A 22,867-nucleotide genomic window follows, 5' to 3' on the forward strand; every position below is an offset into this window, starting at 1 on the left:
ATGTAGGAATGATGCATCATTGCAGGCGCCGTGTTCCTCAGGGGGAGCTGGACCTCCTAAAGTACGTTTGTCTATGGAGGCAAAGGCAGAGGCTGTTTGGTTTGTTTTAAATAGTACTGCTAAATTAGAATGACCCAAATGCTTATGTTAGATATAAGCCTTTGTTTATGAACTTTAAGTCACCTAAAAAGAAGGATTGCTTATTGTGATATATTAAATTAAACATATTGGGGACAGTAAGATTTCAGACAGTAAGATAAGTTCTCACATGTTCAACTTTTATTATCTGTGTTTTTATTTATTTCTTTATTATTTCCACTGGGACATTGAAAAGCAGAAGAAAAGTGTGGTATTGTTTATCAAACCACAGTAATCAGAATCCCTGAGCAATATGGCAGCAGCAGAGATGCATCTTATCGTTTAGGATTCATGTCACTATCAGCTGGTAACTATGAGTGGGCTGTTGTTTTTAGTTTGACCTGCTGGTGGAGCTATTCCAGGATGAGGAAAAGGCAACCAGCCCCACTGGTCAGGTCCAGGGAACCGGGGGCCGCACCCGTCTCAGCATCAAACCCGACAAGAACCGGGACACGAGCAGCAAAGAGCACAAGAAGACTGTCGGCTGTCAGGTGGCTGTCTCACTCTTAGCTGGACTTGTGTAACTTGGACACTCTGTGTGGTATTTATGTGGGTGTCTGTGGGCATTAGGCGTGGACACGTAAGTTTGTGAATGCGATAACTCCAGAACGAGGTGACGTAAGAGTTTCAAGTTGTTATCATAGGCGTATCTACTAGGAGACTGAGGCGAAGCAGTTGCCAGTATTTTATCTTTCTTATGAGTTTATTTTGGGAAATCTGAAGCCTGTTAATTGTGACTTAGTGAACTTTAAAGACTTTCATCTTAATTTTACAAAAGGGATTTAGGTCATGATGATGATGGTGATCCTCTCTTGTAGTTTCGTAACTCTCTACAAAAGCTGATGGACACTCTGAACGCGACCACTCCTCACTACGTACGCTGTATCAAACCCAATGACTTCAAGTTGGCCTTCTCGTGAGTTTCAGCGTTGTTTTATAATCTGCTGTTTTTGTAGGAAGATTTATCTCTTTTTCAAGTTCTCTGTTTAAATTTTAAACACCAGTAACACTGCATGTTTATGCAGTGTTTTATTGTACAAAACTTTGTATACATGATTCACATTGGCTGTGGTTATTCGATGTCGGCAGGTTTGATCCCAAACGTGCGGTGCAGCAGCTCAGAGCCTGCGGCGTCCTGGAAACCATCCGGATCTCTGCTGCAGGCTTCCCATCGAGGTACTGATGCACCCCAGCAACACTGTGACTGACTCACACTGTAAACGTCTAATTATTTAATGTGTGTTCATATAGAAGAAATATAACATTTGCATAGCAGAAGGCCAGTGCAAGCAGTTGGATCAGCTGAAGTGATGAGTACTGAATTAACTCACTCAAATAGACATAGACACGGTGAAGAGTCTCAAAAATGCTGTCACTGCTCATCTCACCGTGAGCTTCCCCAGTATGTGCACAGTTCTTACTTTCCCCAGAAAATCCAGGAGACGTGTAGAGGTAATAATAAAGGTGAAAAGCAAAATCAAAACCAAAACATAGTGTATTAAATACATTTTAAAGTAAAGAGACGACTATACAACGAACAGCAAAACTTCACACACCCAGCACTACTGAAGAAATTGTTTTACATATCAAAATGTAGACAGTTTAGTACCATCTCCCTCAATGTGATGCTCAATGCAAAAAAAAATTCAAAATAACTTCTTCTTAGATCAAAGAGTCTGCCGACCAAAACTCCAAATACTTAAATCTTTCCAGCTTTTGGTACTTGAAGTATTTCAGAGGAAAATTTGATAAATTGAAAGGATCAGATTTTAAGCGTCTGTGTTTGTTTGTCAGATGGACGTATCAGGAGTTCTTCAGCCGCTACCGAGTGCTGATGAAGCAGAAGGACGTCCTCGCTGACAAAAAGTTGACCTGCAAGAACGTTCTGGAGAAATTAGTGCAGGTCAGATAGTTGGTCCCTTGCTTTATTTTACAGTTCTCTGTTATAAAACAACAGATTAAAACAACTTTTAAATCATGATTGAGTTTCGTTTCACCTCTGATCACTGCTTCTTTTGTCCCTCAGGATCAGGATAAATATCAGTTTGGTAAGACTAAGATCTTCTTCAGAGCCGGTCAGGTGGCTTACTTGGAGAAACTGAGGGCAGATAAGCTGCGTGCCGCCTGTATCCGCATCCAAAAAACCATCCGCTGCTGGTTGGCACGCAAGAAGTACCTGCGCAAGCGCAGTGCCGCCATTACCATACAAAGGTTCACCAGAGGATACCAGGCCCGCTGGTGAGAACTGTGGCACTTAACATTTTATCCAGCTAAAAACTAGAGGTGTACAGAATTTGAAATCCTGACTCTTGCTTCTCCTCAGCCTGGCCAAGTTCTTGCGCCGCACTCAGGCAGCCACTATCATCCAGAAGTACCAGAGGATGTACGTGGAGAGGAAACGCTACAAGCAGAAGCAGGCAGCCGCTCTGGCCATGCAAACCATCCTCAGAGCTTACATGGCCCGGCAGAAGTATCAGGCGGTGAGTCATGAAAACACTCCTGTTTTTAATATTATATTCTGTTATTCTATATTTGCACAGTTTTCAGTGGACAGAAGGAAGTGTAATTTTTCTAAAATTCACTTTAATGTACTCGTATTTCTTTTCCTCTCTATCACTGCCTTTGTATGTGGCTGTAGCTGTTGCGGGAGCATAAGGCGGTAATCATTCAGAAGCACATTCGTGGCTGGTTGGCCCGGTGCTGGTACAAGCGCTGCCTGGAAGCCATCGTCTACCTGCAGTGCTGCATCCGCAGGATGAGGGCCAAGCGTGAGCTGAAGAAGCTGAAGATTGAGGCTCGCTCAGTCGAACACTTTAAGAAGCTCAACAAAGGCATGGAGAACAAAATCATGCAGCTGCAGAGGAAGATCGACGAGCAGGTAACATGTTGACCTGTCGTGTTATTTATTTATTTATTCATTTATTTATTTATTTTGTTCTCTATGAGGGTTTTTATTTAGCTTAACTTTTGTGCTGTAAACGCAGAGCAAGGAAAACCGGTTGGTCAACGAGAGGCTAGTCGGCCTGGAGAGTTCCTACGCAGTGGAGAGCGAGCGAATGCGCGGCGAGCTGAACCGGTTGCGCGGGGTGGAGGAGGATGCCAAGAACAAAGCCAACCAGGTGTCCTCTCTGCTGGAGGAGTTGGAGAGGCTGAAGAAGGAGCTGAGTGCCACGCAGCAGGAGAAGAAGACCATCGAGGACTGGGCACAAAGTTACAGGGACGAAATGGAGAAAGTAAGACAGTAGCCACTGACACATCTCTGTCCACCATGAATATTTAGCATCTTCATATTTCTCTTCATTGTCATCCACTTCTTTCTCTTCCTTTATTAATTTCCACATATTTTGGTTGCATACTGAACGCTCGCTTGCTGCGGATGAATTTAATCACATCACTTTTCTTGCGCCGCCTCTCTTTCCCCTCCTCTTTCTCATGTCTCTGAGACTACTTCAAAAATCCACATTATTAGTTTGAAACTAGAATCAACAGTGACCCCTAATAAGTAAAGTCCCCGGTAGTCTCCAGGAGAAATATATCTTGTTTATCACAAAACTGTGTGTTCTTTTTTGCTTGACTACACATATTGGCAATTCAGGAGCCAGAGCGAACCGGGGGCAGAGGGGCACATGGTGGGCTCAGAGGGCAGTATTGCCCCAGGGCAGGTGAGCACAGGAGAGTAGTGATTTAGTGAGACAGCTGGTGTGTGTGGTTTTCTCTAGTTTATATTGCTTTGTCTTTCTTTACACTGTTGCCAGTGAAGGCTATTAGATTAAAGACCCAAAGAGTTGTGATAGTTTTGTATTTTTAATTTTCTTTTTGCTCATTAGTACTGTTAGCGGGTTGAGCTACTGTAGCAAAGATACATTTTTTTTTTGTTATTGTTTTTACTTATGTTTAGTTTCCCTTAGAGTGAAATCCCTCCAAAAATACTGATGTGCTTTTTGCAGGACATAGATTTAGGTTTAAAGGGACGTAAGTGTTGGAAATGTTGCTTTTAGATAGAAAAATAACCCACACCACTGCACACAGTTGAGTTGACTCCCCTGTTGCAAAGAGACATTGGAGAACAGCACAGACCGAGTCAGACTCATTGCAACGCTATCATAACATCTCTCATTACATTTCATTTCATGAGATTATTATCACAAATCTAAGAGTCTAGATTCATCTCAGCAACAAATGTGTCCCACACAATATGTTCTGTAAGAAAGGTTTAATCATTTGTGATGTAAGGATCACATTTGTGTGTTTTTAGATGGTGGCAGAGCTGAAGGATCAGAACGGGCTGCTGAAGAAAGAGAAGGACGACTTGAATCGGTTGATTCAGGAACAGAGTCAGCAGATGACAGGTACGCATCACCGCATACATTTAAGTTACATCCAACAGCTCAGTTAATTTCATCTTTGCAAAGTTTGAAACGACTTGTTCTTTATGTTTTACCCCTCAGAGAAAATGACTCGTGCGATAGCAGAGGAGACTCAACAGCTGGAGACCGACCTGAACGAGGAGCGTTCTCGCTACCAGAATCTCCTCAGCGAACACCTTCGCCTCGAGGAGAAATACGACGACCTCAAGGAGGAGATGGCTCTTTCTTCGGTGAGCAACACATTTGCTCATGTACTGCGAACAATAAGCCACATTTCTACACCTTTGTTTAAATGTTAAGCTTCCAGAAAAGGTGAGAACAGCAGAAATACTGACTCTTCATAGACTCTGTGGAAGGCAGATGCTTGGTAGTGTTCAGTGCCTAACTGCACTTTTAATCTGCAAGCGCAGCAGAGTGAGTGCGAGTCAATACTTGTTCAAATTAAAAGGCTTATTTCCTCTTTTGTCTGCAGAACGTCTCGAAGCCTGGCCACAGGAGAACAGATTCTACCCACAGCAGCAACGAATCAGAGTACACGTACAACTCCGAGTACGCCGAGTTGGAAGATGGTACCCGTGGCCGCGAAGTAAGAAAATTAATTGTGATCTGAAGATGGAGTTTCAACCATTAGGGAAGCAAATCATTAAAGTTAAAGTGAAGCATAACCCTAACTGGAACACAAGTTAGGAGATGTTTAATATTAGTATTTGAAAATGTTATTATAGTTGATGTTTATGTGCTTTAAGCATTTGCATTTCAATACGTTTCATGTGGCACATTCGTAATCGTTCTTCTCACATGCAGGATGTGACACGAGGAATCGACACCTCGCTAACTCTCAAGCTGCAGAAACGTGTCACAGAGCTGGAGCAAGACAAGCAGTTGCTGCGCAACGAACTGGAAAACAGAGAGGAGCAGCTGCAGCGGGCTAGTGCCATGGTACCTTCACCCATTTTCACTGCACTCACTGAAAAACAGATGATCTAAAACCAAAAGTTGAAAGGTCTGTTAACATGCAGTTCAGTCAGATAATGGATATTTGAGATGATATAGAATATAATTAGAGCTTGTTCAGGTTCAGGTCTTCCTCAATACTTATAAAATAACTTTGACTGTTATGGTAAAAAAAACTCAGACCAAAATCATCTACATGAATAATTATCACTACAGATTAAAAGTATATAAACGTGTTTTCGTTTCAGGCTCGTGGGGCTGAGCTGGAGTACGAGTCCCTGAAGGTAAGTAACATGACCATAGGTGTCCTAACCTCCACTCACTCCTCTGAATGACATCATCAATGCTTCTTATACAACAAATGAAAACAAAGTCAAATTTTCTGCTTGTATTTCTGACTGTAACTTCATCTTTCAGCGTCAGGAGCTCGAGTCAGAGAACAAGAAGCTGAAACATGATCTGGAGGAGATGAGGAAAAGTCTGCTCGGTAACGCTGCTACAGGTGCCGGTGCTCCGGGCTCGCCAGCTTACAAGGTGCTCCTGGAACAGCTCAACGCCTCCTGTGAGGAACTGGAGGTCCGCAAGGAGGAGGTGCTGATCCTGCGCTCCCAGCTGGTCAGTCAGAAGGAGGCCATGCACCACAAGGTAGAGACAGCACTTGATATTCTTTATTTTGTTCACATTCAATTAGAGCAAAACAAAAAGGGGTCTTGTGTTTGGCATGTTGTCATGTTTTACAAGGTCTCATAACCGTGAAGGTGGATGAAATGCTGCTTTTTTACATCCACCTTCTCATATTTGTGTGTTTTCATCTCTGTCTGCGTTTGTTGTTGTTGTTGTTAGTAAGCAGATAACAAAAAAATTGGTCAACTCTATTGACCCAAATAATTTTTTTCTAATTTTAATTTATAACTCTTGTTGTGTTTAAAACTAAAACTTCATTGAGCTTAGATCGTAAAACGAGTCTTTATTTATTCGACACGTGAACTCTTTTTGGGGGTAAAATCATTGTTCACACTGCGTATTGACAATGCTTCAACCTGTCCATCGTGCCTAACTGCCCCGTCTCCACCTTCTCTCCTCCATTCATGCTTCCCCACAGGATGAGAAGGTACAGTTGAAAAATGGCATCAACCACGAGTATTTGACATGTTTTTTCATGGTCTGTGCTGTGTATGAAACATCCTCAGGCATCTCAGTGAAACACAGAATTACAGCATTTATTCTGGTTTCCATTTACAGCGTGGACGCTATCAGCAATGAAAAACAACATAAAACAACTGCTTTCCTGATTCAGTTGTCTTTTATTGTCTTTTATTCTGCATTAGTTTAACTTTGTGGAATGAAGAGATGCGACTCGCTGCCATTGTCTGCTTTCACACACTCAGTGAAACACATTAAGTCCTGTTCTGTTGAAGCTGTGTGAAATTTTGTAACCTAAATTGAAGACTAAAGTAGAAAGGTCAAAGAAGTTACTGATATTTCCGTGTGGAGCAAGTGTGACCGGTTGTAATACAAAGTTAAGTAAGTGGGTAAGAATCTGAAAATAAGTGAGAAATCCTTTGCTAAAGATAACTGAATCAATGTAGCTTAATATTGGATAGACCCTCAATGGCCACTTTGTTAGGTACAAAGATGTTTAACTGCTTGTTAATCAAATATCCAACCGAGCGCATTACAGCAGCTCAGTGCCTTTAGGGGTGTAGACATGTCAAGACAGCCTGCTTAATTTTAAGCTGATGTACGTAAATTTACTAGTGAAAATACTTTATACTTTATTTTAATACCTAATAAAGTATAATACTTTATTAATCCCAGAGGAAATTATGTTCAGAAAATTCTGAATTTGGTGTAAAATAACAGGAAAGCATGTACCCATTGTGCCTTGTATCAACAGTTCAGGCTGGTGGTGGTGTGGGAAATATATTCTCTTGACACTCTTTAGGCCCTTTAGTACCACTTGAGCATCATTTAAATGTGTGGCCAGTGAATCTGTGATCAGTATAGATGTGCTAAAAAGTAATAGTTTAAGTAGACATAAGTAATAGATTTTAAAATTTCATATTTGGCTACAATTACATGTGTAGAATTAGTGGAGCGTTATATAATATATAAATATTTACCTGAATATCATGGATATCTGACTGAAGCATAGAGGTTCTGCTTTTAAATGTTAATATGAATTCAGAGTTTAAGCCGCAACATAATGAGGTGTAAACAGATCTAAATCACACTTTAATATCAGATCAAGTTCAGATTTATGAGGAGACTGGGGCTCATCTGACACCAAGCAGTATTTGTGTGTATTTATTTATAACTCAAATTAAAGGATACAATACTATAATTACAAAATTAAAAGAAAGGAAAAGAACAGATAATTAAAAGAAGTAAAATTATAGAATCAAGACATAATAGTCATATTTATAATCAGACACTGTCTTCACCTGTGTATTGTACATTTGTCTTGTCCTTTGTGTGTGTGTGTGTGTGTGTGTGTGTGTGTGTGTGTGTGTGTGTGTGTGTGTGTGTGTGTGTGTGTGTGTGAGATAACCGCAGTACTGTTATCAATGCAAATATTATATGTATCAGATATACATATATTCTGGCTACCAGTGTCTCATTAGGTGAATGGTTCTTAGTCATGTATCCCAAAAAACATCAAAACTTTTGATCACAAGTGACAAGTATTGTTTCTCTATTGTCTCTTCGCTTATTACCAGGAGACCATGACGGAGCCTTCAGTGTATAAAGATGACGTGTCCAAACTGAAGGACGACGAAGTCAAGCAAGCTTACGTAGGCCTCAAAGACACCAACAGGTACTTCTCTTCCTCACCTCCATGTCTTTACTCATTGTCCTCCACTGACTCACATCAACCTTTGTATGCTCTAGTGCCATTATGATACCGTGTATGTGTGAGCGCTGTGTGTGCGATGTGTGTGTGAATCCCTGTTTGTCCTGTCAGATCTCCTAGGTTCATGCGTCAGCAGCTGGAAGTCAGTGATCTCCTGAGTAGGCTGAGGTAACCGATGAGACGTGGCCGATGCATCGTGGAGCAGAGCACGCATGGCCACGCTGTCGCTGAAATACTGGGTTATAAATGACAGATGTTACTGCAGCTGATTTCAGTCTGTAGTGCTGATGAAAGCTTGAGCGGCAGAGCGTAACATTTTTTTGGCCCTAAAAGCATGATGAATAACGCGCCTATTTTCATTATCACGGCGTCAAATAATGCCGCCGGCGTGTCTTACCCAACTCATTGTTAGTTTTTCCTAAAACTAATGCGTTTAGTGTCTAAACCAAACCTTCCAGTAAAACTGAAAGGGAAAAATGAAGGAGAAAAGAAAAGTTCACATCATTTTGGTATATTGTGGGCCTGATCTGTAATTTCGTCTTACTGATTGGAAACTAGCTGACTGATTAGGTTTAGTGTTATTTATTTGTGAAGTTGGATTTGAAAAATATGACGGATAGAAAAATGTTACAGAAATAATTGAACAAAAAAATCCTTTAATCGATTAAAAATAGTTCAGAAAATGTGTGAAATTGAACATTTGAACTTCCTTCTGAGACTCAAAACATTTTGAAAATGCTGCATCTGTCTGCCCTTTAGAGTAATAAATAAACAATTATAGCTCATGAAAAAATTGTATTACAATGAACTATGATTAGGATGAAAGAACTTTATTAGGATAAACTAATCTAGTCCCCTAATTTTCTGTCTTTAATACTATATGCATATGACTGACTTCTAATGTTTAAAAAAAGAAAGTGAAAAAAGGTTTTAAAAAGTGAAGTAGGACGTGAAGACATTTTCTGGATGATTAACCCTTCAGCTTCCTAAAGCAGGTCTTTGTAACTTCTTGTACATAATGGTGGACAGACGGCAAAAACGGCATATTTGACGCGCAGGAGTGAGAACACGCTGCAAAATAAAATATTAGATTCTGTTTTGGCCTAACAGAAAGAGGACATTGTGTATATGTAGCTGTACTTACTGACATCAAGAATATTTATGAGGGAAGTGAGAAAATGGTTTGCATGGGTCAAACTGTTCTGCATGAACCGGAGCAGAGTTTCTTCTTCTGTCTTCTCTTTAAAACAAAGAGTTCTGTAACTTTAATGGCTCTACAGTTGTTGTGACTTTATCTCTGTATTCACGGTGCTGTAGTTACTGCAGGACCTGCTTCACATAACAGCATGAAACTATCTGAGCAGCGAGGGAGACGGCTTTGAGTTTCGGTTTGACTTTTACGCCCAAAGTGACTAACCGTGCCACAGTTTAGATCCCGATGTAGAAGAGCTTCAGCCTCAGCTTTATAGAAGGAGTTTGGCATGAATGGTGCATGAAATGATTTATTTATGTTTTAATTGTTTTCATTATTACGCTAAAACAGCGATGCACAGCGTACTTGTAAGGAAGCGCGCATTTACACACAACCACAGACTCTCCAAAAAAACAAATTAATTTACACAATACATTGCACGAAAAAAATACTTGATGTAGCAAATATGACAAAAATTAAAGCTCATGTTTGCAAATTAATATTTAATTTATAATCTTTTTAAAGATTTTGTCACAAAGTTCAACACAGAATTTTCCATTTTCAAAAACTTTTCTGGTAATTATTATTTAATGGTTCAGGCTTTAAAGGGTTAATTAGATTTGACCCTTGCTCATCCAATTTCAAAACACGAAGATAGTAAAGTCCAAAACACGTCACAGCAGGGCTTCCATCTTTTATATACAGTCTGTGTGCACAACTAAAATGGAAAAGGGTAAAATGTTACAATCTCTGTATTTTAAAACGTTAAGTCAATTTACTTTTCCTCATAATAATTTTACTGGCTTCAGAACAGTGCAGACATTAGGCCTCATTCACAAATCTGCGTTTGAACATTTCAAACGTTTCGTGCAGAAATCCCAAATTCATCCATATTTTTTTCCTGAAAGCTGGTTTACAGCAGCCTCAGACAATCATGAGGGCCTTTCTGTCTCACACACATTTTTGCCGAAAGCGTAGCATATTAGGGTGGCTTTAATAAAAAATAAATAATCCAAGCATATTTGGCACAATTCATTTAATAGAGATCATCCTAATTGACAGTTAACATCGCCTCTTTACTAAATGCTACTTCGGCATAATAAATGGCTTTGGGTGATGGATCAGGTGGTGCTCGTCCTTCACCCGTTGCCTCCTTTTTCTTCTTGTCTGTTTCCAAGTTTTCATAGCAGCTCTGATGTCGAAACTTTTGCCCATGTCACCTTTCGCTCCGAGTCTCTGGAGACACAATATTTACTGCCTCGGCTATTGCAGTCCAAGCTTTTCACTCCTAAGGAAACTCTTCAGAAAAGTGTGCCTTCTCTGGCTTCTACCTCAAAGCTCTCACTCCCTTTACTTTTTTGTTTTGTTTTTTTAGCAACCGTGCTTCCCTTTTCACTCTCGACTTCATAGAGAAATGGAGTATGACAGTTTCTAGACAGCAAAAAACAGCCACATGCCATTCAATATAGAATGATTTGGATTTGCACACGGAGGCGATGGGAGCTAAATTTGAAAGTAATCTTGCAAGTTTAAACATTACTGTGCAAAGTAACACATGCACATTTTATTGAATGAGGCCAAATGTTTGACAGCTGATAAGATCAATGAGATCAGATTAGAAATATCTACAGCGACAATGTTGGTTTACAGTAGAGCTTCCCTAAAAGTTCAACTTTGTATTGCTGCATTCATTTGTGTCCCATTTCTTGACCTTTTCTGTTCCCACTGACTACAAAGTTCGGTCACTGGATCACTCAGTAAATGCAAGAACAAACTCATTCACTCACACACATATAAAATAATGCAAATTCACATCAGTAGATTTATACCACTGTTACCTGCAGTGGTTGAATAAATGATTAAAGTGGACCTTTTCTTTATTTTCTGTTGTGCACATATTGTTATAGTAATGAGGTCTGCATATGTCCATCTCATCTCTGTCAACCATAATCTCAGGTTTGACACTAAAGGCTCTGTTCCAGATGTCTTTTTTTACTCTTTGTGATCCCTGTGAAAGTAGTTATCTCTAATTTGGTCATTTCAGGCAGAGAAGCGCCACCTGCTGTTCTAACCTTGTTAATGAGGCGGCAAGATTGATGCAGCTGTTGTAAAAGACAGAAGGGGTTAGAAACGAGCGGAATAGGTCCACTTTAATGTATTACTGAAATGCATTGAGTCAGAAATAGGACTTCACACATCATCAGGATCAGGTTTTACAGGTTTTCTTCCTTTAACTTTATGACATCACACAAATTATTATTATTGTTATTTTGTGTTGAAGACCAGATGCAGGATGTTATCACACCTCAGATAAATATTCTTGCTCATATGGTCCCGCTCACCCGACCACCCTTCACGTTTCTTTGTGCCATTGTAATGTTCATGTCGCTTTGTGTTGTGTGTCGGTCAGATCTGCTGCTCCAGACTTACGTAAGCTGAATGAGGACGGAGAGCTGTGGCTGGTTAATCAGGGCTTGAAGGAGACCATCAGGTTTAACAGTGTTTTTGAGCATGATGCGTTTGCCTTTTTTCACGGGAAAGGATGTGACCCGTTGGTTTTCTTCACTCACGTTTCTCTCTCACACTTCATTTCTCTCACATCAGTCTGTTTATTTTGACTGCCTTCTGATTATTTGTCTTCCTTATTGTTTCTGCCACACACTTCACAGGGTGCTATAATGTAAAACTTTCTTTAGGTGTTGTGTAATGTACAGTCACTGATGCAAAGCTTTGGTTTGAGTTTCTAGATTTATTTCTGACAGTGAAGCAGGATTTGTCTTCGTACTGTACTAACCATGTTTTATGCAGCTATGAAAGCTTGTTAAATGTCAGTTGACCTTGGAATTGTTCTTCCTTTTATGCTGTGATGCCTTCGGCTTGTGAAGTTAGATGGGCTGATTTTTTTATCCACTCAAGTGTTTCCTCAATAACTGCTTACTATCGTTAAAAAGCTGTCGTTAAAAGTGTTGTTCACAGACATTGATTAAGGTTAATCACTTTCTGCGTGCTTTTTATTTTTTACAGTGTTTGCCTTTAAATCTTGAGAGGTCTGGTAGTGTCATAGAGCAGTTATTTTTCTCTGAGGGGGTTGCACTGTGATGTGTGTGCGTGCAGTACTTTAAATACATAATAAAGAGTTCAAACACATTTTTACCTTGAGCTATACGAGGTGCTGGTAGAGCCACAGAGGTGCTTTTTATTTTAAAGCAAAAAAAAATTATCCAGAGGAATATTTTAACAAGTTTTAGAAATAAAACCCAGACTACTATAACCTTAAAAACGTTTTAGAATCTGTGACAAACAGGCGGCTGCACACGAGTTCAATCCCCACCAGAGCCGATAGCCCCATATTCCCAAAGCACAGGACACCTCGAGGAATGTGGACGAATGTCTTCTCCAAGTCCACAAAACACATGTAGACTGGTTGGACAAACTCTCAAGAAGAAATATCTGCTAATCATCTTCGTACAGGTGTATTATAAAATGATTTATGCATGCAGAAAAACAATTGGATCATAAAAACTAGTAAAATAATAGAAGTCATTTTATGCACTATATGCATAAAATGACTGATCCCTAAAAGGCATCAGCAAGAAAGGATTGCATCAGAGAAATTGATGGAAAAACAGAAAAACAATGTCTATCCACCAAGAAAGGCAGTCAAAGTTCTTTTTTAATAAAGTGTATGAAGTGCTGCTGTTGTACTAACTGCTACTGTAGTTTTCATAAAAACATAGAAATACTGCATGTTGGTTGCTGAATGAAAACTGAACCTCTGTCAGCTCTACCTGCTCCGTTCCTGAGCCTGATCTCTGAGTACTGATTTGGCTCGGTTCAGTTTTCCTCAGAGAAACTTTTACTCTGAAGAGGGGAGGAGAATGAATGAGCGTTGTTCAGAGAGGCCGGACTCTGAGCTGCTGGTAGTGTCTGCACAGCATGCTGCTGCTGCTGTCCTCAATCACCACTTCCTGGTGGAAACTACAGCTTCTCTTTCCCTTCTGCACTGGGCGTCTCACTGCTTTTCTCCCCCTCACAGTATGATGCTGATTTCTGTCTCTTTCTCTCTTACCTCTCTCAGGCTACTGGAGCACCAGCTGCAGACTCAGCGGAGGACTTACGATAATGAGGTGGAGTCGTTGCGCAGCGAGCTGCAGAACGTCAAGGAGGAGAACAACCGGCAGCAGCAGCTCTTAGCCCAGAATCTGCAGCTGCCTCCGGAGGCCAGAATCGAAGCCAGTCTGCAACACGAGATCACTCGGCTCACCAACGAGAACCTGGTACGCTGCAGCTTCCACACACAGATACGAGGAGGAGCTAAACTTTGTCTCACAAATTCAGCATAATTTTTAAATGATAAAAATAAAAACAACACACTTATTTTTACCAGTATACACACACCTAAGAATGGATTTTAGGTGTGTGTATACACAAACTTTTCTTGATATATATCCATATAACTACTGACAGCTACAGACAATTCGTATATCTTACACTCATATTAAATCTGCAATCACATTATTTATTATTAACAGGCCAAAAACCCACAGAATAATTTTAAATTGCTGTAAATACATTACCACATACCACTAAGAAAAGGTCACACCCCCAACCAACGCTTCTGAAATAATCATTCCACCCCACGGTTTGAGAAAACTGGGACTACGAAGACTTTGGGGGACGGTCAACAGTGTGGATATTACACTATCCGTAAAGATGGCCACAGCTCATTTGACTGATACGTTACATCACTAATAATAAGACCACGACTAAAAACTCTTCCAGTGGTGGAAATGTGAATAAAAGCATTTGACTGTGTGATTTGAGTCACTTTCATGGCCATACATACACAAACGAAACCAGCCACTACAGAGCTGCGTCCCACACGCTCATTTGTGTGGATGGTGTCACCTGACAGGAACTCATGGCAGACGACCCCACGGCATCCCGAGAGGCTCGAGTCGTCATTTTACGGCGGATGGTTGTATGTAGAGACCGCGTGTGTGTTTGCCTGCATGTTTGCACGTTTCTGACTAACTGAGATTGTTCTGAATGAAATGCTGCAGGGTGTCGCTCTAATTCTCTGCAACAGTGTCTTGTAACTCACAGCGGAGCAGCGCTGCGCCTTCTTCTTTTTCCTAACAGCCCAAAAATCCTGCAATCTTCCTCTGAAAAACCCCCAAAACAAAAACCAGTACAGCAGCACTAATGTTGATTTAAAAATCACACCAAGGATGTTTCTAAATTCTTTTCTCTTCATCTTCTAACCTTTTGATTTCCGTGTTTGAGCTGATGTCCACTGCAAAGCCACTAACAGAAGAGTAGGATTCCTCCTTGTCACCACTGGAGGGCGACATTGCGAAGCGGTCTGTGTCTGATGATGCTGTCTATTAGTCCTCACTGTTCTCTCCTCCTTGTCCCTCGCTGTGTTTTTAGGATCTAATGGAGCAGCTAGAGAAGCAGGACAGAACAATCCGAAAGCTCAAGAAGCAGCTGAAAGTTTACTCCAAGAGGATTGGAGAGATGGGAGGTAAAGCGAGAAAAACCGAAGCCTGAAAATCTCTATTCATATATGCTCGTTTCCACCACATGTCAGCTGACAGTCACATGCCATGCTTCTTCCAGCCGGTCAAACCGAAGGCCAGACATCTCCGGGACAGATGGTGGATGAGCCAATCCACCCTGTCAACATTCCTCGCAGGGAGAAAGACTTCCAGGGAATGCTAGAGTACAAGAAGGAGGATGAAATGAAACTGGTTAAGAACCTCATCCTGGGTAAGAATTTAGAATTAATGATATAGTCCACTATCTAAAGCGTTAAAGTAGATGGAAAGGAGTCCTGAAATTACTGAAACTCCCTGGAAACTGAAGCCTCAATTCACGGTTTGCACAAAATAAAATCTACAAATAAACTCACCCCTCCTCCATCTCTCCAGAACTAAAACCTCGTGGTGTAGCAGTGAATCTGATCCCAGGTCTGCCAGCCTACATCCTGTTCATGTGTCTGAGACATGCAGACTACGTCAACGATGACCAGAAGGTCCGCACTCTGCTCACGTCAACCATCAACAGCATTAAAAAGATCTTAAAGGTACGTATGCTTTTAATATTTGAATAAAGTTCACATTTTGCGTTTCTAGCTCCTTTGTTCTTAAATTAAATTTTTGGATGTTTTTTTGCGTTAGATAACTAAAAAAGGTTCTGCAGTGAACACAAACTAATGCTGATGTTTTCTTCTTCGTCAGAAACGAGGAGATGATTTTGAGACCGTCTCTTTCTGGCTGGCCAACACCTGCCGCTTCCTGCACTGTTTGAAACAGTACAGCGGAGACGAAGTGAGACCAACAACAATACACAAAACACAGAAAATGTCCCATTCCAGTACCTACAAGGTTTTTCTAGTCAGTTCAATAAGACATCTGGTATCACTGTATTTAGATATTCGGAAAGAAGGAATCTCTTTTATTATCTTGCTGTTGCAGTCCTTTATATACTAATCTGTTAAAAATGACCAAAAGGACAAAAAATATAAAGCTTGACGTAACAAGCTGTTGTTTTGATTGTTTGTTTGTTTTTTGTATTGACCGACTGTGTCGTGGATTAATATTGACATCGTTCACCTTCTCTAACACATTGTTTTCTGTGCTTGTCTCAGCAATTCATGAAGCACAACACGTCGAGGCAGAACGAGCACTGTCTGTCCAACTTTGACCTCGCAGAGTACAGACAAGTGATCAGCGACCTGGCCATCCAGATCTACCAGCAGCTGATCAAATGCATGGAGAACATCCTCCAGCCCATGATAGGTGTGTCCCTGTACATACGATGTGTGTGTGTCACTTGATCCATGAAAAAGAGGATTTATGAGGTGCAGTTAGGAGTTAGCCATAACTGCAAGCTATCAAAATAAAGAAAAAATGCAAAATTCTAGCTGAGGAATTTCTGAAATAAATCCATGTGATACTATAATTTTACTGCTATGAATGTAATTATAGACGAGGATTTAAAAATAGTAAGATTTTAGGTGGTTGGTGAAGTTAGGAAGTTGCCATAAAATGTTCAGGCACCCACAGCTAGCTACAGAGATGTAGTTGGGCTAACACATAGTTCTCACAAGACTCGATGCAAAAGAGGTAAGTACATGCTGAGAGGGTTGAACTTATAATCAGGGTTGATTGGTCGTCATTTAACAAGCGGGTAGAGCACATGTACTTATACACCTCCTGTGTGCGTGTGTTTCCTCAGTCTCTGGCATGTTGGAGCACGAGACCATTCAGGGCGTGTCGGGAGTTAAGCCCACGGGTCTGCGTAAACGGACGTCAAGCATTGCCGACGAGGGCACCTACACCCTGGACTCCATCCTGCGACAGCTCAGCGCCTTCCACTCCACCATGTGCCAGCACGGCACCGACCCTGAGCTCATCAAGCAGGTGGTGAAGCAGCAGTTTTACATCATCGGCGCTGTCACACTCAACAACCTGCTGCTACGCAAAGACATGTGCTCCTGGAGCAAAGGCATGCAGATCAGGTATGAGGTGTCGCTGCTCAGAGAAGATCTCCAGAGTGAGGCCAGATGCGTTATCTCATCATGCGTGTTTGCAGGTACAACGTGAGTCAGCTGGAGGAGTGGCTCAGAGACAAAGGTCTGATGACCTGCGGAGCCAAAGAGACGCTGGAGCCTCTGATCCAGGCCGCTCAGCTGCTGCAGGTGAAGAAGAAGACTGACGAGGATGCAGAGGCCATCTGCTCCATGTGCCACGCTCTCACCACTGCTCAGGTAAAATATTCTGTCATTACACCTCATTCAGATAAAATCTGATCTTTTAAAATTATTATCAGCTAAAGCTTCAGCTAAAACTTTTCTCCTTCTGTGTTTTGTAACTTTTCTGTCTTATGTCTTTCAGATCGTAAAAGTCCTGAACCTCTACACCCCCGTCAACGAGTTTGAGGAGAGAGTGTCAGTCGCATTCATACGAACCATACAGGTAATTTCTTTTTTGGCTAAATCAAGTCGATACTGCTATATCTTCAGTGTTTTGGGGTCATTTTTTTTCCTGGTTCCAGGCAAGCTGCAGTTGAGTGAGGCTGGCTCTGCCCGGGTTATCTTCCTGTTAAAAGGAAGTTCTTCCTCAAAGCGGTCACTCGTAGAAAACTGTCTGATTGTTTGGGTTTTGTCACTAATATTGTGAGGTCTTTGAGACACCTGTTGTTGTTAACTAGTGCATGTACTGTAAAGGCAATGAATGTGTGCAGCTTTGAAAAACATCAGCATTTTTCTGGCGTTTCTGGGCATCTGATAAACAGAAACTTCTGTTCTGCTTGAGTAACTGAAACGCCACGCAACACAGCTGCAGAGATGAATGCATCCAGTGTCAGCGTGCATGTTAAGGTCAGCATTGGATGGGGATGGCTTTTATATTCAGTTTCCTTTGTGCTAATATATGTCATGTGAGAGAAATATGTCAGAAGTAACGTCAAGTTAAAACTACATTCGCAACAATGCTGGTGAGGAAGAGAATGATATGTAGCTACAGCTCCAAAACCACAACTGCTAGCTTTGACTTTGCCTAAAGCCGTCGCTCTGATGGAAATGAATGAGCTTGTTTATGTGGTGGAGGGGGTGCTGCCAGGATCGACTCACTGTGAAGTGAAGTCGATGTACAGTAGCTGGATAGATAATTGCAAAGACGGTGTTTATATAATTTATTTTTAAAGTAACAGGTTACTTTTTAGTGGTAGCTATCTTGTAATAAGAGAGCTGTAAATTTGATAAGTACAGTTCCTTGACACTTCCCATAGGCACTATGTTGAGCTCAGGGGTCCTCTCAGATCTGAGTCACTGCACTGATCGGTATTTACGAACAAAAGTTCATGCAATCAATTCTGCACCAAGATAACTTTTCTTACTTGTCGAGGCTTCAAACAGACTGGCTTAATATATTTTATGTCTACTACCTTTATTTTTTAATGCACATGAACTTTTTCCATCATCTCTCTCTCTCCAGACTCGCTTGCGGGACCGCTGTGAGAGTCCCCAGCTGTTGATGGACACGAAGATGATCTATCCCGTCACCTTCCCGTTTAACCCTTCTTGCCTCGCACTGGAAACCATCCAGATCCCCAGCTCGCTCAACTTGGCCTTCCTCACCCGTGTCTAATCCGAGCCCACGAGAGCACTCTGAGCCCCGCGGCGAATTTGTCTTAGTGGCCACAGTCGGATTTGCAAGTCACCGTCTCCCCAAAAAATTTAAAACACCACAAACACTTGCAAATTTCACTCAAGTTAACACGATTTGAAGTCATGTTTAAATAACCGGGTGAAAAGGTTCAGCAGTTTCTCTAGTTTAAACTCAGACATGCACGCACATACATGAAAAATGCAGACACGTCACATCTGTAAAGTACTTTCATCCTCCGAACGTACAGACGCACACTCGCCTTCTCTCTTTCACGAACGCACAGATACGCACACATGTGGTCATTTCCGCTGGTTTAAATCTGGCCGTAAGCCCTGAGCATCATCCGCTGCTTGTACAAAACGCCTGCCTCTTAGAGAAGCCACAGGACCAGATCAATGCCTCCAGTACTCGCCATCGATCCTTCATCTGCGTTTCCAGTAATCGTTAAGATAGTTGTTGTTGTTGTTGTTGTTGTTGTTGTTGTCTCGATACACGAGAGCAGGCCCACCAGGTGGAGGTAAAGCCTCAAAACAAGTTATGATTTGTCAGTCTAGCAGTCTGCCCTCATGTTGGGTGAATTCTGAGCTCCTGTGTGAGGGCAGCTGAATGATGAGGTGAAAAAGTCAGCGCTCTCTCCACCCCGTGTTGAGGTAACCACTGAGCAGATTTCACTTTGTACATTTTATTCTCTGAACACGTCAAGCCAAGACAAAATTCATCATCTGTACTATATTATTTATACATAAATAAATATATATATAAATATGAATAATATATATCCTGTATTTTATTTATTGCACTTATAGCTACATCCCTTTTTAAGATTAGAAGCTTCCCCCTTGCAGCGAATGTGTCCGAAGTGAAGGATGGGACCACTCTTTCCCACGGCAAACAGCGTCTTAGAGACAGTTTTAGTTGCTTCCTTGGCTATTATGTCAATATCAGGTAAATATGTAGTATCTTTAATGAGTGCCGGCACAGATAATTATTTGTTAGGTCGCGTCTTAAACCTTGAGATGTTTTTTTGTCATGTTTAGCCTGCATGTCTGGCAGATGAAGTGTAGCACAGGTTTTATAGGCGAGGACAGATTGAGAAGGTTTAAGGTTCAAACTCTGCAAAGAGTTTAACCTGCGACAGTCTGCACCGTTTACAGCTGTGACCAAAGCCGAGCGTCACAGGAAACACTGACATGAACACATACTGTATGAGTACCAACCTTACACTCTGCTTACTGCTTTTTTTTTTCTTGTCCTCTGGCTCAGAGCCATAAAAAATGTTTTACTGTTGTCATTGTGTGATTATTTACTTTGTTCAGTATTGTTATTTTCTTAAGATAATCTAAAGCCATGTATTACTGAGCAGAATAGATGCAAAAGGCTCTTTGAAGTTGGTTTAATACAAATCTGTTGAGCTTTACATTCCCTCTGCTGCATCCTCTCACAAACACAGCTCTGTTCGACGACTCTTACATCTCCTACCCGTCCACCTTCACTCAGCATGTCCCAACGTGGACTTTTATTACCAGAAAAACAGAATGTGTTCATTTATTCCTCTTCTCAGTTTCACAGCTGGGTTAAGGGTGACAAAGAAGTTTTGTTTTTTGTCATTTTGTTGTTGGTGCACATGTTCTTTCAGCTCAGATTGTTTTCTTGCATGCACTGCTACTCCTGCTGCCCCCACTTAAACTGCATGGGTTTGGCAAAATCCAAGTGCATGCTTTTGATTTTAAAGGAGAGAAACCCAGGCACAGGTTAAGTGTCGGACTGTCTGGTAATCTGCCCATGTTGTTACTGAAGTAGTTTTCACACATGCATCTGCTGGATTTGTGAGAAGAGTTGCATGAGATATTTAATATATTTAACTTGCCAGCTCACGTTAAAAAAAGTGCAGCTAATTATGGAGCTAAATGGGTGTATCATGTCCAACCTCCTACATTACCCAGGTGGCATCCTCACCTAAACAAAATCCCCTTTTCCCACTTACGTGGGCAGCAGTACTGGAACCAGTGCTGATGTGAAAACAGTTCCGAGAATAAGCTCACATTTCAGCAGGTGTGAGAAACCGTTATTATGCAGTGTTACCAGCAGATTTTGGGTCATTTCCATGTGAAGAAATCAGGCCAGTCATTGGTCAGTTTCTTGTGATAGCCCCTCCTATATTCACTGACATCACTGGTTGGGGTTAGGCTCAAGTGCTTTTTGAGAAAATGTATAAAACCAGTTTAGACTGGGCACAGTGGAAAAGAAGTAAAACTGACCAGATTCACCAGCCATTATTCAGAGTTTGTGTGTGAAAACAGCTTTTCCTTCGTTCGCTGCCTCTTCTTTTGGCACTTCTAGTTTACTTCTTGTTGTACCGTTAGTATTAAGCTGCCTCTCGCCTTGATGTGAACCTTATTTTGTGCGGTGACCTTACCCTTTCAAAAAACACATTTCACTTTGATGGAATATTTTCTCCTTACACACATGAACTGGATTCTGCAGTTTTGATTGAAAATTTTCAAACCTTTTCAAGGATGTAAAATTTACATTCAGAGGGGAAAAAAACTATCAAGGTGACGTACGAATGCCAAACTCTAATTTTAAGTGGAGTAATTATGTAAAGCTATTTTGTGTTGCACTTTCCTGGGACCATGTTTTTGTTATATTGGTTGGATTTGTAGTTGGTTTAGTGTATGTCGTGTGCAAAGAGAACATATCTTGTAGTCGTAAGAAAGATGGTTACCGAAGGAATTAATCAACTATATGAATGTTTAAAAACATTGAAGTGTATCATGATTTTTAGCTGCACATTGTAGACCAAGCCTTATCTGAATCACTTGCTATCTGAATGACTTACACACATGATCAACGAACATTATGGCATTGTTTTGTTCTGTCAGTGCAGTATTTTTTTTCTTTCACTGTAAAATGAATAGAAATGTGTTTTTTATTTTGATTGTGTGTCATTCGGTCCTGCAGTTGGTGTCACAGACATCAAAATGAACTTTTTTCAACACTGCAGAGGAAATCTGATAAACGATAGATGGGTATGGACTGGAAAAAGAAATCCATCAAACTTCCCCGTTCTTTTCACACAAGTGCAGCCTGTTGACCTTCCTCTAGCTAATGTCCTGACTGACTAACATCTCTTTGTTAACACTATAAGTTGATGTGTGGCGCAGGTGTCGGAGATGAAGCTCAGAGTCAGAGGACACTGCAAAGGATTAGCTAGTTTCAGAGTAAAAACGAAAAGCATCTTCATTCATTCAGTGGTTCGTGTTACTTTCTTAGTTGAGCAGAGCTGCTGCAGCATCTTGTTCCCCTGGGCTTCTCTTGGGCTCTCAAACAGGAGAAATATGTCATTCATTCACTCTGCATTTCCATACTAGAGAGAGAATCGGCTGTATGATATGACTCAGACATTATAAATTACCATTGTTCTCATCAGCACTAGCATAAATTGTGCCGTTTTAAAGAAATGTTCAAAACTAACTTAAAAAGAGATACATCCCCTCCCCAGCTCTTGAGGTACTGGTGTGAATATGCTGAAGCTGGTACCAGATGTTTCCTCTCCAATCCCATGTGTACATTTGGAAAAACTGGACTGTTTGTAGTTTCTGGTAGCTGTGCTTAATGAATGTGTTCACTGTTAAGAAACTTGGAATAAATTGTCAAATCTGTAAAAGTAAAATAAAAGAATTCCGCACTGTTTGGGTTTCCGTGTTTCTTATTTTTGAGAGTTTTGGGTTGTTTTAGGAAAAATTAATCATGAAACAAAATAAGATGTGGAATTTTTTTGTTTTTTCTTTTGGGGGGTGAAGCAGTCTGATTTCTGAGGTTTCAGTGAAAGCACAAAACCTGAAAATTGGAAGGTTTACACACAGTTTCCCTGACTTCATTTAGATGTTATTGCCTTTAATCTGTTGAGGGTACTGTACTTTCTGAGCTTTTGATGAACAAAAATGTTTATTATGCTTAAACTCAAATCAATATTTTGCTGAACAGCAGATTTCATTAGTTACACCTTGATAGTACCCGCTTGGCTTGGTGTTCTGAGCGGCCTTAATTCTCTGTGGCACCGATTCAACAAGCTGCTGGAAACATTCCTCAGTTTGTTTGATATTGACATGATGGCATCACATCATCACACAGAATTTACTGCAGATGTCAGCTGACCCGTGGTGCAAATCGGTTCCCAAAAGTG

General features: G+C 41.0%; 1 protein-coding gene across 3 annotated transcripts in view; it reads left to right on the forward strand.

The window, feature by feature from the left end:
* Nucleotides 1–22,372, forward strand: part of myo5aa (myosin VAa) — a 62,066-nt gene extending 39,694 nt beyond the window's left edge. For 2 of the 3 annotated variants that reach the window (XM_084929986.1, XM_084929981.1), the window contains exons 15-39: nucleotides 474–629; nucleotides 957–1,054; nucleotides 1,228–1,314; nucleotides 1,933–2,041; nucleotides 2,165–2,376; nucleotides 2,462–2,618; nucleotides 2,777–3,016; nucleotides 3,123–3,371; nucleotides 4,394–4,487; nucleotides 4,587–4,735; nucleotides 4,978–5,091; nucleotides 5,310–5,444; nucleotides 5,708–5,743; nucleotides 5,877–6,104; nucleotides 8,180–8,277; nucleotides 13,584–13,782; nucleotides 14,939–15,032; nucleotides 15,128–15,277; nucleotides 15,439–15,593; nucleotides 15,748–15,837; nucleotides 16,158–16,308; nucleotides 16,748–17,030; nucleotides 17,105–17,279; nucleotides 17,407–17,487; nucleotides 18,508–22,372. In XM_084929986.1, the coding sequence (XP_084786112.1) occupies nucleotides 474–629; nucleotides 957–1,054; nucleotides 1,228–1,314; nucleotides 1,933–2,041; nucleotides 2,165–2,376; nucleotides 2,462–2,618; nucleotides 2,777–3,016; nucleotides 3,123–3,371; nucleotides 4,394–4,487; nucleotides 4,587–4,735; nucleotides 4,978–5,091; nucleotides 5,310–5,444; nucleotides 5,708–5,743; nucleotides 5,877–6,104; nucleotides 8,180–8,277; nucleotides 13,584–13,782; nucleotides 14,939–15,032; nucleotides 15,128–15,277; nucleotides 15,439–15,593; nucleotides 15,748–15,837; nucleotides 16,158–16,308; nucleotides 16,748–17,030; nucleotides 17,105–17,279; nucleotides 17,407–17,487; nucleotides 18,508–18,660 (3,693 nt within the window). In that variant the 3' untranslated portion in view covers nucleotides 18,661–22,372. Of the gene's footprint in view, nucleotides 1–473; nucleotides 630–956; nucleotides 1,055–1,227; nucleotides 1,315–1,932; nucleotides 2,042–2,164; nucleotides 2,377–2,461; nucleotides 2,619–2,776; nucleotides 3,017–3,122; nucleotides 3,372–4,393; nucleotides 4,488–4,586; nucleotides 4,736–4,977; nucleotides 5,092–5,309; nucleotides 5,445–5,707; nucleotides 5,744–5,876; nucleotides 6,105–8,179; nucleotides 8,278–8,424; nucleotides 8,482–11,915; nucleotides 11,997–13,583; nucleotides 13,783–14,938; nucleotides 15,033–15,127; nucleotides 15,278–15,438; nucleotides 15,594–15,747; nucleotides 15,838–16,157; nucleotides 16,309–16,747; nucleotides 17,031–17,104; nucleotides 17,280–17,406; nucleotides 17,488–18,507 lie in introns of all 3 variants that reach the window. The other variant, XM_084929992.1, reaches the window with a different exon arrangement.
* The last annotated feature ends 495 nt before the right edge of the window (nucleotides 22,373–22,867 follow it).

The sequence above is a fragment of the Perissodus microlepis genome, chromosome 1 (assembly GCF_051167445.1).
Source record: "Perissodus microlepis isolate ML-2025 ecotype Zambia chromosome 1, ASM5116744v1, whole genome shotgun sequence".
NCBI classification, from domain to species: domain Eukaryota; kingdom Metazoa; phylum Chordata; class Actinopteri; order Cichliformes; family Cichlidae; genus Perissodus; species Perissodus microlepis.